This window comes from Rattus norvegicus, chromosome 6 (assembly GCF_036323735.1).
Source record: "Rattus norvegicus strain BN/NHsdMcwi chromosome 6, GRCr8, whole genome shotgun sequence".
NCBI lineage: Eukaryota > Metazoa > Chordata > Mammalia > Rodentia > Muridae > Rattus > Rattus norvegicus.
In genome coordinates this window covers 129,151,954-129,164,483 of record NC_086024.1, presented here as the reverse complement: position 1 = coordinate 129,164,483, position 12,530 = coordinate 129,151,954, and the positions used below count along the sequence as shown (strand labels likewise).

Sequence of the window (12,530 nt, the reverse complement as noted above, 5' to 3'; positions counted from 1 at the left end):
GGCCAAGAGTAATTTAGCACACTCCCGGCTATGGCCAGCTGGTCTGTACATAAAACAGAATCAGAATAGAGTCTCATTGTGTATCCCCTGGCTGGCCTGGAACTCACTCTGTAAACCAGTCTGATTTCAAAACTCACAGAGACACTCCTGCTTCTGCCTCCTGAGTGCTGGGATTAAAGGTGGTGCATGCCACCATGCCCAGCTTCCTAGGCCTTCTTCCTGTGGTCTATCCTAGAGCACAGAAAAGTCTTGAGCTGTTGAGAGGTGGATGACAAGGTCCATAGGGTGCTCCTCAGAGAAGGAGGCGGAGCTGGGCAGAACAGAGCCATATATATGTGTGTGTGTGTACACACACACACACACACACACACAAACACACACACATGACATGAGGCTGAGAAACACAGGTGTGGTCATGTGGTCACAGTCTTGTGACCTGGAGAGAGAGAGAGAGAGAGAGAGAGAGAGAGAGAGAGAGAGAGAGAGAAAGAAAGAAATAAAAGGCCACTGGACAGCAGTGCCAAGTTGTAGGACGGCCATTTGGTTGTTTTACAGCCATGAGTGTGGGGTAGGGGCAGAGCTGGAGAGATGGCTCAGTGGTTAAGAGCACTTGTTGCTCTTGCAGAGAACCCAGGTTCTGTTCCCAGCACTCATGTGGAATGGTTCACAGTTGTCTGTAAGTCTACAGTCAGGGGACCTGATGCCGCCTTCTGGCCTCTGGACACTAAGAATGCATATGGTGCATATATATATATATATATATATATGTATATGTATATATGTATATATATGTGTATATATATATATGTATGTATATGCAAAATACTTGAAAAAATTAAACTAGGGGCTGGAGAGATGCCTCAGTGGTTAAGAGCATTGGCTGCTGCTCTTGCAGGGCACCTGGGTTCAATTCCCAGCACCCACATGGCGGCTCACAACATGGCGGCTCCTATTCCAGGGTATCGGACACACTCATCCAGACATGCCCTCATCCAGACATGTGTTCAGACAAAACACCATTGCACAGGAAATAAAAATAAACAAGAAAAATTAAACTGAAAAGCAACAACAACTTTGTATGCTTTGATGGCAAGAGATGGGCTTCGGGAACCAAAGAGAACCCAGTTCAATTCTGGATCTCAGTTGGTCAACTGCTGGTGGGGAGACAACCCCTGCGTGGTCACGATGGCTTTTCCTGCAGCGGGGCCCACCTCCTAGGAGCGTGGAGACCATTGGCTGAATGGATGATCCTTTTGAAGGTCTCCAGCCCTTTCGGGTCAGATCATCAGGACTCAAAGCCAAGTCCACGCATTCCATTCTGTAGAACTGGATGGGTCGTGTGTAGTGAGTTAGACATGGTCTCCAGCTTAACCACAACGCTAGCTGCTGCTGCTCGGTGCTTCAGCATGCAGATTCTGGGACCCACTCAGAGCCTGAACCACTAAAAGGGCAATTTGTTATGAGGGTGGGAGATTGAGCCAGCCCCGGCAGAGATGGGAGGAGCGAGATTTCACAGTGACTCCAGCTTCGTAAGCGAGAAATCTTCAATAAAGAATTTCCCTGAAATACGAAGTGGTACCCATTCGCCACACATATTCAATATCCATCTTTTATGGGAAGTGCCAAGCCGGGGACTTTGAACAGCGACTGGTTTCTGCCGCCTCTCTACTGGAAGGAAGCACTTGAACAGCGAACCAGTGATTTTTTTTACAAATTATTTCAAGCCAAACATTCGCTTGATCGCTCTAGTTTAACTTGGAAAGCTGTTTTCTGGGGGTTTTGGAAAGAAAGAAAAGAAAGAAAAAATAAAAAAAATAAAAAAAATAAAAAAAAGAAAGAATGGCCAGGGCTTAAATCAGAATGTGGGATAGAGTGATCAGAAACGTATGTTCTCTCTGAGTCGACTGGGGATGCTTGCAGGCACAAGTACGTCCAGAATTCTAAAGTTTCAGAGAGAGCACCGCCATTGGTTGGACATGACTGTGTCTTGACGTCACCACTACACTTGCAAATATTATATGGACCTACCAGGCAGAGCTGAAGATAACCGCACCTACAGATCTCCTCAGAGGAGGCTTTGTTTAAAAGACAGTTCCTCTAGCGCCTTATAGACAGTGCGGTCCTTTCAGTTGAATTGCTCCACACTTGGCTGCTGCCCTGTGATGAGTCCTCCCCTCTCCCCCAATACACAGGCTTCACTGGATGAACAGGTTTCTTTCTCTCCTGATTTATAAGTTACTCACAACCTCATGAGCTGGGAGACAGACTTCAAATTGGTGACTTTAAATTCATGAACCTCTGGCCCACCAAAAAGAATTTTATACAAAGTGAATCTAAATTCATGGCAGAAGTCAGGGACCAAACAAGATCCTCCTGGAGATGGGCAAATATCACCCCCCACCCAAGAAAACTCAGACACACCAGAAGAGGGCATCAGATCTCATTGCAGATGGTTGTGAGCCACCATGTGGTTGCTGGGATTTGAACTCAGGACCTCTGGAAGAGTAGTCTGTGCTTTTAACCACTGAGCCATCTCTCCAGCCCAAAAACAAACTCTTAAAAAGGAGATTTCACCAGAGAACTCATGCACAGACCGGCTTAGGAAAGCCCACTGTGGAGCTGTAAGAAGTAAGGTGTGTGTGTGTGTGTGTGTGTGTGTGTGTGTGTGTGGGTGGGTGGGTGGGTGTGTGTGTGTGTGCGTGCACGCACATGCACACAATCTTGTGTGTTACTCTAAAATTATTGATTCTAAGAATCAAACAAATGAAAGATGAGGTTCTCTGAGATTTGCTTTTGTTTTTTTGTTTCTTGCCTCTTTCTCATCAGACATAGGTGAGGGAAAGTGTCCAGAAGTGTCCAGACAGTCTGGGAAAGAGTGCAGCCTCTTTTGTGGTTGGCGGAGCTAAGATGAGGAAGGCTAGGAATGTGGTGCTAAGAGGGAGACTGGAACAGGAGCCCTCTGACAGCTTCTGCTCTCCTGTCCCACCCCTGCCCGGATCTGCTTCTGAAGGCTTGGTTCCTTTAGGAAGGAGACAGGCAGCCAGGGGTCCAACAATGCCCTGCGAAATGCACCTCGAAGGAGGTCTAGAATCTGTGGCAGATACTGCCCCAGGGCGATGCTGGAATCTCCTTCCTGATGAGACCTCGATTTTTGTTTTTCTCAGTTTGATATTGAAAGAGTATCAATGATTGGTGTAAACTCAATCACCAGATGTGACAATCTGGCCAGAGCTGGAGTTCAGTGGGCAAAGTGCAGCCCTGGCACTGGAGAAGCCCTGGGGTGGATGAAGCAGCCCAGCTGCTGAAACCTGAGGCGGGATGGCAGGCAGCACACACATCAAATCCCAGCACTTGGGAGGTGGAAGCCAGAGGAGTAGATGCTACTTAGCAAGTTTAGGCCTGCCTTGGCTAGGCGGGGCCTTATCTCAAATGAGATAGCAAGATAATGTCAAAGCAAGTGGCCATTTCAGAAAGTCTCGTTCTGAAAATCTGAACACAGCAAAGCCTTCACTATCCTCAAGGCTCCCAAACACACAAAACTTACTGTTCTCAGGCTCATTTTAAAATATTCTTTTCTTCAAAAAAATAAAAAAAAAAGAAAAAGAAAAAGAAAAAAAGTCAATCCCACAAAGTATCTACAAAGTATCTTTCAAAAGTATTAGATGTCTTCACCCAAGATACATACTTTCCCCAGAAAACTGATTCCAAACAAAGGTTAAGGGAGGCGAACTCTATCCAAGTCCAGCCACTGAAAACTATTCCATTGACAGATCAATAGTTTTTCTTACGAACATTTCAATGACAGCAAAAAAGAAACAATGTTTTTTTTAAGCCTTCATTCATTTAAATATAGATGGAAAGGTTAAACAGAATGGTGTGTAGCAAGGCTTAGAAAACACAACAGAACAAAAACAGCCTTGAACTTCTTTTTATGTCTTAAAATGTGTCTTTTGCTTTCCCGGTTGCTGGATTGGAATGCAACACAGAACAACGGTAAAGGAACCACCCCCTGTCTTCCCCAGCCAAGCAGTTTTTCTTAATTAGATTCGTGCCAGCAAGGTCTTTCCAGGGGGAGTTGGGGTGGGGGGGACGGGTGTCTCAGCTTCCTTGGGTAACCCACAACACACAAAGAAGCTGCTCTTCCTTGTCTCTGAACTGTGTTTCCCCCGTTCTTCCAAAATTCTACCAAAGGGCAGTGTCACCCAGAGAAACGCAAGCTTGAGGAAAAGCAGAGTCCACCCAGGAAGTAAGTCAGCCTTACTTCCCATTCAGGCTGCCCAGGCTGTTCTGTCTTTCCCTTCCTAGATATAGAGGAATCCATTCCAAATTGAGGGAGAGATACATTAGTAGCGAATGGGTTTATTCAGACTTGTGGCTTCAAGAAGCCCCAGCAGCCACAGAAGGAGCTCTGCATTGTACCCCCGGGGGACTTGGAAGCCTCCTCCGCTAACAGCCTCCACCCAAGAAAACCTCAGATTTGTCATCTGCATCCTGAGATTTAGTGCGCCTAGGATGATTCTCTCCCCAGACTGATTTCTGCATTTTAATAGGTTCTGTGACACTGTTGCCATTTAGCTGGTAAGGTCCTGAAATGATACCTAGATTTTTTAACACCTATTTGTATGTTGGACTGACTGGCTCTGTCCTAAGACAAGCATTTAATAACACAGCAGTCATTCCTGAGCCCTGCTTAAGTGTCCCCTCCGGTGGGATGGCTTAAAGAAGACTGACAGAAATGTTCTTTAATAACTATGGTTTGCCCATGCCTTTCAGATAGTAAGTGGCCCGTTCTCACCTCATCTGCAGCTTTTAATCGCAAATGGACATTGCTTTTGAAATATCTTTTTTCCCCCTTTTCTTTCATATAGTTTTTTTTCCCTCCCCAACGCTGCCAGTTGAAAGTCGAAATCCAGCAAGAACGTAATGGTAGGTGCCAGCTTTCTGAATTACAGGGTGACTGCCGGAGCTGATCCTAAAAAGCAAGTGTCTTTTTTATACCGCATAAAAGGCTGAAATGTTTACATATCAAAAGGCTATAGGCCAATTTCTGTCAAAATTACACATGAAGTTAAGCAGTACAAGCAATTTATTTAAACACTAGTCATTGTAGAAGAATTCAAAACCATATGCTCTTTTAGCAGTTTTTCACAAACGCATCTGACCCATGACTTGGCTAGACACACAAGCTTCATAATTTACTCGAAATTTCAAATCCCCTTGACGTTTAAATAAAAGATCTTCATTAATGAGGTTTACATGAATGAAAACGTTAGAAGCTGATATGGGTTAGCTAGGGGCTTCGGGAAGCTCTGAGCTGGCTGCTCTCTTCTTTCAAATGACTGACTTCGCTAATCATTTCAAGAGAAAGTTCCTTTAAGAACAAATTATCCTCATTTGCATTCTGTGATTTACAAAAGCCTTGGTGCAAGTCACTTTGAAACAAGCTCTGGGTAAATAACTCTGCCGAAAGCCCAAGCCCGCGCTCTGCAACCTGGATAGCCCAAGCTATTTTCTCTTTCCGAGGCCCTGGGAAAGGGGGACACCCTTTCTCTCCCAGGATTCTGGGGCGCTTTCCTAACATTTTGATTAACCAGCCACTTTTATTTCGAACGTGCAAAATTTCTAACAACCCCCCGCCCCAGCTAGTTATTGTCCTAGGATTGGAAGACGAAGACTCCACGTTTTGCTGGTTGTGCCCTGCATTAGGGTAGTTCTGAGCCCTCTGCTCAAGGCGGCACAGTTCCAAACTCCAGAGGAAGGTCACTTGGAGCTCCTGCAGATATTCTCCAAGGAGTAGCAGAGACAGGAGACTGTTTTTGAGACACTGACAAAAAAAAAAAAAAAAAAAAAAAAAAAAAAAAAAAAAAAAAAGCCAAAATGCAAACAGCAAAACCAATTTGCTTGGTGAAACCCGTAGGAGGTCTTGGTGCCCTCTGGCTTCCGTGGGAATTCCCCCATCTTCCCTAATTCCTGTCTTCCTTACAGTATTCCACATACCTTTGAAAAGGGTACATCAGTGTTTTGTGCACATAGCTCAGAAACTCCTACCTAAACCACGTATCTAAAAACTCTACCTAAGATGTCCAATTAGAAATTGCTCCATGTACAGGCAAGAAATTGAGTGTTTAGAAAATAAACCCTGAAGAGTTGGGGCCTCCAACCGGTTCCCCGTCCACCCCTCCCCAAGAAAGAAAAAAAAAAGAGCTATGAGATTGGGGTGTAGGGATAGTGGGGAGACAGCCCTCTGAGAGATAGCCAGATGAACACTACTAACTTGGGCTCTATGTTTTGAATTAGAAAAGCAATCTAATTTACACTCTGAATCAACTCAGAGATGATGGTGGTACAAGAGCGGTTGGTCTTCGAAAGCCGCCAACCAACAAATACACCTTCTGTATGTGTGGAATCCACTGATCCATTCTTTAATATCTTAAAAATGAGGGCTATTACTGGGACGAGTGAGTCCCCCAACAAACACATTTTCATAGACTTCTGCGTGGTGATTGCTTTGTGTGAAATCGTGTTTGTGTGATAATAGAGAAAATCAACGGCGTGTTTACTTATTTCTCACCGAAGCCTCTCCGGCGGCCTCCGGACTCGCCGGTCCTCCCATGCTGAGCTGGGCGTGCGGGGGCGACAAACAATCGCTTAGCAACTGGAGGGGGACAATTTGCGTGCCTCGCATTTGTTATTTCAATTGCGCCTGGCCACTCAGGACAAGATTGTTCCTAGTGCGTTGGGGACACTTGGAGGGTTTCCTCAGAGAAAGCACAGCAAGGGATCTGGGCCCCTGACTTCCTTCACTGAGCCAGCCTCCCGGCGGACAATGTGGAACAACCTTGGGCTGAGGGGACAATTGTACCAGGAAGGCCCCGCCACGGGTGAGCTCTCCCGGAGTGTAGCGGTTATGTGGCTCGGGTTCCCTTCTGGGAAAGTCTTGTTTTCGAGGAAAAGAGCTCCAAGACCGAGTGACTTTTCTTTATCTTGAACCCAGCTGAAGAGACCCTGCTTTTGCCTTAGGGCAGGAGTGGGCCCAGCCCGCTCCTTTGTCCCAATGAAAAGAAAAGAAACTAACTCATTAAATACTAAGGTTTTAAGGGATTCAATTAATCTCGGATTTGGTTAGATTATTTAAAATCCCGAGGCCTCCAAAGGAGGGATAGTTTGCCAGGTGGCAATGTTCGGTCTTGAACCCTGGCACCCTTGGCTACAGGTGAGGAGTTTTTTCCTTCTAGGGTTCCTGACACAGCTAGGGGGCTTTGGGAAATCGAGCCGTGTAGTGAAATCCCTGGCTTGTTAAAACCGATCACTAAGCATCAAGAGACACGAAGGAGTGGGCGTGGGTTTGTTTTAATCTTTTCAACCCCCCCTACTCTTTCAGATCTGTGGCTGAGTACCTATCTGAGTCCCCTTCAGAAGTTGCAGGGGTCTGGGAATCTATCCCAGGGGCCCTTTGGCTCTCCTGTTTCTGCCTGGCACCCCAGTAAAGGTCCTAAGAGACCTGCCCCTGCATGCGCCTTACCCACTCACAACCACCACCAACACAAACGAACACAGCGAAGTCACCACTGAAACTGCAGCCTCTAGTTCTTGCCCATCAATTTATCTCCTTTTAGAACTGTGGAGCAGCCGGTATGTCCGGAACCCGGTGAAAGTCTTTGTACTGGAAAAAAAAAGGTACTTCTCTAGGTAGGCTCAGCCTTTCTGACGGATGGTTCACACTCCTGAGAGACTTGTTTCTCTTAAAACAAAACCAAAAACCTGTTACCTCCCAAACTGAAACTGGTCTCTATTCAGTCCTTACTACCACCCCCAGTTTGCAAAGTAAGCAATCCAAGTGTCCTAGGCCATTCGTGGGTGGGCTGGAGGGCGCGGAGGTCCAGGAGTGGAGGCCTAGGAGAAGCGCGCTTTCCTAAGCTCCGGGTGGCTGCTCCCACGCACTGCCACACGGCCGGAGTTCTGTGTCCAGGAGGGACCACCAAACTTACCGCAACGGTTCTCTAACCCAGGAAGAGCAATAACAAGAGGGGTGTCTCCTCCTGTGCCGGGAGGACTTAGCATTTATTGTACGACTTTAAGACGGCGTTGAAGCTATCTTAGCTTATCAGTGAGAGACGAATCTCCACAAATGCCTTGGACCTCCAGGGAGTCCTCTACCCAGGTCTCGCCTGAAGCAGCTGGAGCGATGGCCGGGACGATGGACTGCTCTGCAATTCCGGGGCTGGCACCAGGGACGCGCGACTTCTGGCCTCTGCTTTCGTTCTGCGCAGAGAATCGTTTACCTTCCCGGAGGTCGCCCAGCCGCCTGCGCGTAGATCTAGGTTGGCTGCGCCTCCCACGGTTCGACCGTGCCTCACGGAGAATCCCGCAAATCATCAGGGCCGCCCGCAGTGGCCCGACTCTGGTCCAGGCCGCTGGGGTCCCACAGAGGCCAGAGTGGGCCTGGAAAGATAGCTAGAGGCCTTTTGGGGAGCTCGCTGATTGAGAGAGGAACGCCACTCAATATGTTGAGAAAGGAGACAGGCAGTCCCGGTAGACCCCACGAGAATTAAAACCCAAAAACAATTTTGGGGAACGCACCCCTTCTCCCAGAATACTAATCAGAAAGGCACAGAACCTACCGGCACCCACGCGGGAAGCCTCTGGAAGCATCGCTTCAGAGTGCTCCTCTCCGTGGCGAATTTTAAACAGTGGCTGAATTTGCTCCTCACTGATGTGTTAGCTAGGGAAAGTCAGGGTGGTTTCAGACCCAGAGTGACCGCTTTAAGGAAAAAAAAAAAAGAGAGACAACTTTTACGAAGCCGGCCGTGTTTCTTCTTTCACCGTTTTAGCTCTGAGAAAAATTGGCTTTCGCAAAAACAAAAGATTTTGGGAAAGAGACGGGGTGGGGGGTGAAATTAGGCAGCGAGTTCACGGGGGAGGGGTGAGGGTTGGCTGTGGGGGGAATTTTCAGTCTCAGTTGAGGGAGGACACAGCCACCCTCATTTCTTAAAAGCAAACAGATTCCGAAAGGGAGTAAAAAGTTCTAAAGTAAAATTAGCCACAATGAATTTGAGCTACAACCATAGGAAATCGCACCCCATAATAGAGAGAAAAGGGTCGGGGCGGAGAGGTCGGCGGCGGAGTTGTTAACGGCGGCAGGACAATAGTATTAATAAGATTAACCTGGGCAATTAGGCCGCCCGCCCAGCAAGGCCGGGGCCGCGCGGGGGCTGCCGAATGGAAAAGATTAGGTTAATTTCATTAATTCTCAATCCACAATCTTTTTCAGGCCCTGAGGCCCCCCTCCTCTTGGCATCTCCCCCCCTCCCCTGCAAGCGCCCCCCGCACTCCCTCCCCCCATTCCACACCACCCAAAGGAAAAGAAAAGGACCAAATCTGGTTCTGTTTGTCATCTGCATATTACCAGGAACTAAATCCAGGATGACGTCGACTCAGTATAAAACCAACAAGAGGTTGAGCCGGTCGGAGCTGCGTCCTACCGGCGGGTTGAGTTCAGCTAGGCGGCGGCGAGGGGAGGAGAGGGCGGGAGGAGGGAGCTCGGACGCAGGGGGCGGGGAGGGGCGCGAGTTGCGCGCTCGCCCGCGCTCTCTTTCGGTTTGCTCGCCCGCGGGAGCACAGAGTGGGACAACCCCCAACCCCCACCCCAAACAACACCACTTGGAGACTTCTTCTTCGGCGCGTCCCCGCCGCCCCCCGGTCCCGGCGCGGGGCTCGGGGATGCCCGCCAGCATGTTCAGCATCGACAACATCCTGGCCGCCCGGCCGCGCTGCAAAGACGCGGTGCTCCCGGTGGCGCCCAGCGCCGCGGCTCCGGTGGTCTTTCCGGCTCTGCACGGGGACTCGCTCTACGGCGCTGGCGGCGGCACCTCCTCGGACTACGGCGCCTTCTACCCGCGTCCTGTGGCCCCTGGAGGCGCGGGCCTCCCGGCCGCGGTCGGCGGCTCCCGCCTGGGCTACAACAGCTACTTCTACGGGCAGCTGCACGTGCAGGCGGCGCCCGTGGGCCCGGCCTGCTGCGGGGCTGTGCCGCCGCTGGGCGCCCAGCAGTGTTCCTGCGTCCCGACGCCCCCAGGTAGGGTCGCGAACGCGCGCGAGCCAGCCTTCGCCATCGCGGCAGTCGGTGGCTGCTAGGGCGTGGACGCGCGGTGTGTCTGCTTTATTAACCTGGCACCAACTTTCTCCCTTTGCAAGCCTTCCCTTTTCTCCCATCTATCTATTTATTTATTATCTTTTACTTTTTATTTATTTATGTTTTTGGTCACCTGGTATGGGAGTTTGCACACGTCTGCTGAAAACTTGAGGCTAGAGTTAAAGAAATCGAATCACCTGAAGTGTCCTGGCGACTCCAGACGCGCGCGGGAATTAAGTGAGGGCGCGGGGAGATTAAGTCTAAAGTGCCTGAATTGGCTTTTGGATGTGTGCAGGAGGACACTTTTCCACGACCAGGCATCCCTGGTCTCAGTCTTTGTGTTCCCCCAAAGACCTAGCGCCCCGTGTAGACTTTTTTATTTTTAAGTTAGCGAGGGCAGCAAGCAAGTTGTCCTATGGTGCCCAAGGGAGGATGGATGACTGTCGTCCCTCCCTCTGTCGCAGGCTACGAGGGCCCCGGTTCTGTACTGGTGTCTCCAGTGCCGCACCAGATGCTGCCCTATATGAACGTGGGCACGCTGTCGCGCACTGAGCTGCAGCTGCTCAACCAGCTGCACTGTCGACGGAAGCGGCGGCACCGCACCATCTTCACCGACGAGCAGCTCGAAGCCCTGGAGAACCTCTTCCAGGAGACAAAGTACCCAGACGTGGGCACTCGGGAGCAACTGGCCCGGAAGGTGCACCTCCGGGAGGAGAAGGTGGAGGTAGGCAAGGGCCACAGCGGGGGTTGGCCGGGGTGGGGGTATCTAGTGGTCCTTCCCTGCACTCAGTTTTTTGCCCAGTCCTCCTTGGGGCTGTGGCCACTCTAAGAGCATCCGAGAGGTGGTGGCCTGGAGGCTACCCGAAGGCACTTTAGGCCCAAGAAATGGAGTGGAATTGAGGAAGCGTGGAGGGTGTTTCTCATTTTGTTGGCCCTGAGCGCAGCGATGGCTTGCGATTTCTCCCTGCCTGGCTGAGATTTCACAGTCATGCTGTCCCCTGGCTGCGTAGGGTTATCCGGTGCCCTGGCATCGGTGGGCAGCAGTCTTTTGGTCACTACTCTTTGGTTGCCCCCTCGCGCAACAGGTCTGGTTTAAGAACCGCCGAGCCAAATGGAGACGACAGAAGAGATCCTCCTCAGAGGAGTCGGAAAACGCTGAGAAGTGGAACAAGACGTCCTCGAAAGCCTCACCAGAGAAGAGGGAAGAGGAAGGTAAAAGCGATTTGGACTCGGACAGCTGACGGCCGCGGGCCGGCCGGGGCGCTTGCCTGACGCAAGGACTTGCACAGACAGTCGATGCTACTTGCACACGCCCTGCCTTGCGGGAGGGGGTCGAAGAAGCAACGAGGAGCTAGCTGTAAATAATGTAAAGGTCCGGGACTGCCAGGGACAGGCGCGTGGGGACCGCAGCCCCGCGTCCCGGGCTGCCTGCGTGAGCCGCGTTCCCCACCGTAGTATTTATAGTTAAGTTAACGGTGACAGTACAATAAAGTGATGGCGATGCAGACCAGCCATGTTGTGTTTCCTACCCTAGTGCCATCAGTGGAGGCCTAGAAAAGTAATCTGTCTAGTTGCAACACCGAAGGCAACTAAACGCGGCGAAGTAGGGGTGGGGAGGTAGGAATTGGTAGCACTGGGTATCGCGGGTCTTTGGAAGGGGTGGAGAGTGTGGGCCGGGTTTTCTACAGCTTCACCTTTTCTTTCGATCATTCCTTCCTTCCTTGAAGCTTCCTCACTTCCTCAGAGTCCCTTCCCAGTTACTCACTCAGGACCTCCGCTCTCGAACCCACCCTAGACCTAAGGCCAAGGACGAATTGAATTCCTGTGGGGGGAAAAAAAGGCAGCTGGAATGATAGCTTTCCTGGTTGTTGGCGCTTTCTTTCTGGCTGTCACCTCCCCAGGGAGCTGTCCCCTTTTTCCCTTTGAGCCTAGAGCGTTTGTTTCCACTACACAGACCTGGTGCTTGCACCCTACCGGAGTGCCACTGAGAGCTGTGTGGTAGAGTACCTGCTGGGGACTTAACTTTTCGGACCATATTAGTTCCTTTCGGTTTTCCTCCTATGCTTGGTAAAAGTTGGGAAGGGCAGAGTGGGTCTTTCTTTCTTAGAGCCTTGCAGAACTCCCTGCCAGACGAGCCCCTTGGAAATGGTTCACTCTTTCAGTGGGGGTTCTCTGCCCTGACACTAGACACCATCCACCCCTGAAGGAAGGAGTACACCCTATCTATCTACTACTGGTCATAAATTTACTTTTTTCTCTGGAGCAGAGAGGTCACTCTGGCTGCCATCTGTGACAAGTTTTTAATATGTTAAACTTTTAATTAGTTCTACCTTAAGTGTGTTTATCTAGGAGGAAGCCAGAGCCTGAGCCCGCTCCTTGGCTCTGGAACTGGGGGTGG

General features: G+C 50.0%; 1 protein-coding gene and 1 long non-coding RNA gene across 3 annotated transcripts; one reads left to right on the top strand and one right to left on the bottom strand.

Annotated features, from left to right (window-relative positions):
- Positions 1-8,027: 8,027 nt before the first annotated feature.
- On the bottom strand, positions 8,028-9,546 carry LOC134479468 (uncharacterized). Of its 2 annotated transcripts, XR_010052818.1 has the most exons (3): positions 9,407-9,546; positions 8,622-8,761; positions 8,028-8,477 (listed from the first exon to the last, which is right to left on the bottom strand). It is a non-coding gene; the product is annotated as an uncharacterized LOC134479468 (long non-coding RNA). The 2 variants fall into 2 exon arrangements; XR_010052819.1 differs by lacking the exon at positions 9,407-9,546 and having other exon boundaries at positions 8,622-9,291.
- A 62-nt stretch (positions 9,547-9,608) lies between these two features.
- On the top strand, positions 9,609-11,648 carry Gsc (goosecoid homeobox). Its single transcript, NM_001191873.1, has 3 exons — positions 9,609-10,075; positions 10,597-10,856; positions 11,218-11,648. Exons 1-3 carry the CDS (start codon positions 9,721-9,723, stop codon positions 11,371-11,373), a joined length of 771 nt encoding a protein of 256 aa, NP_001178802.1. The 5' UTR covers positions 9,609-9,720; the 3' UTR covers positions 11,374-11,648.
- The last annotated feature ends 882 nt before the right edge of the window (positions 11,649-12,530 follow it).

Bases quoted from the DNA above. Each gene is read 5' to 3' on its own strand.
- Gsc (NM_001191873.1), top strand. From the start codon at position 9,721: ATGCCCGCCAGCATGTTCAGCATCGACAACATCCTGGCCGCCCGGCCG. The intron at 10,076-10,596 runs GTAGGGTCGCGA...CCTCTGTCGCAG, and splicing joins CTGCGTCCCGACGCCCCCAG to GCTACGAGGGCCCCGGTTCT. The intron at 10,857-11,217 runs GTAGGCAAGGGC...CTCGCGCAACAG, and splicing joins TCCGGGAGGAGAAGGTGGAG to GTCTGGTTTAAGAACCGCCG.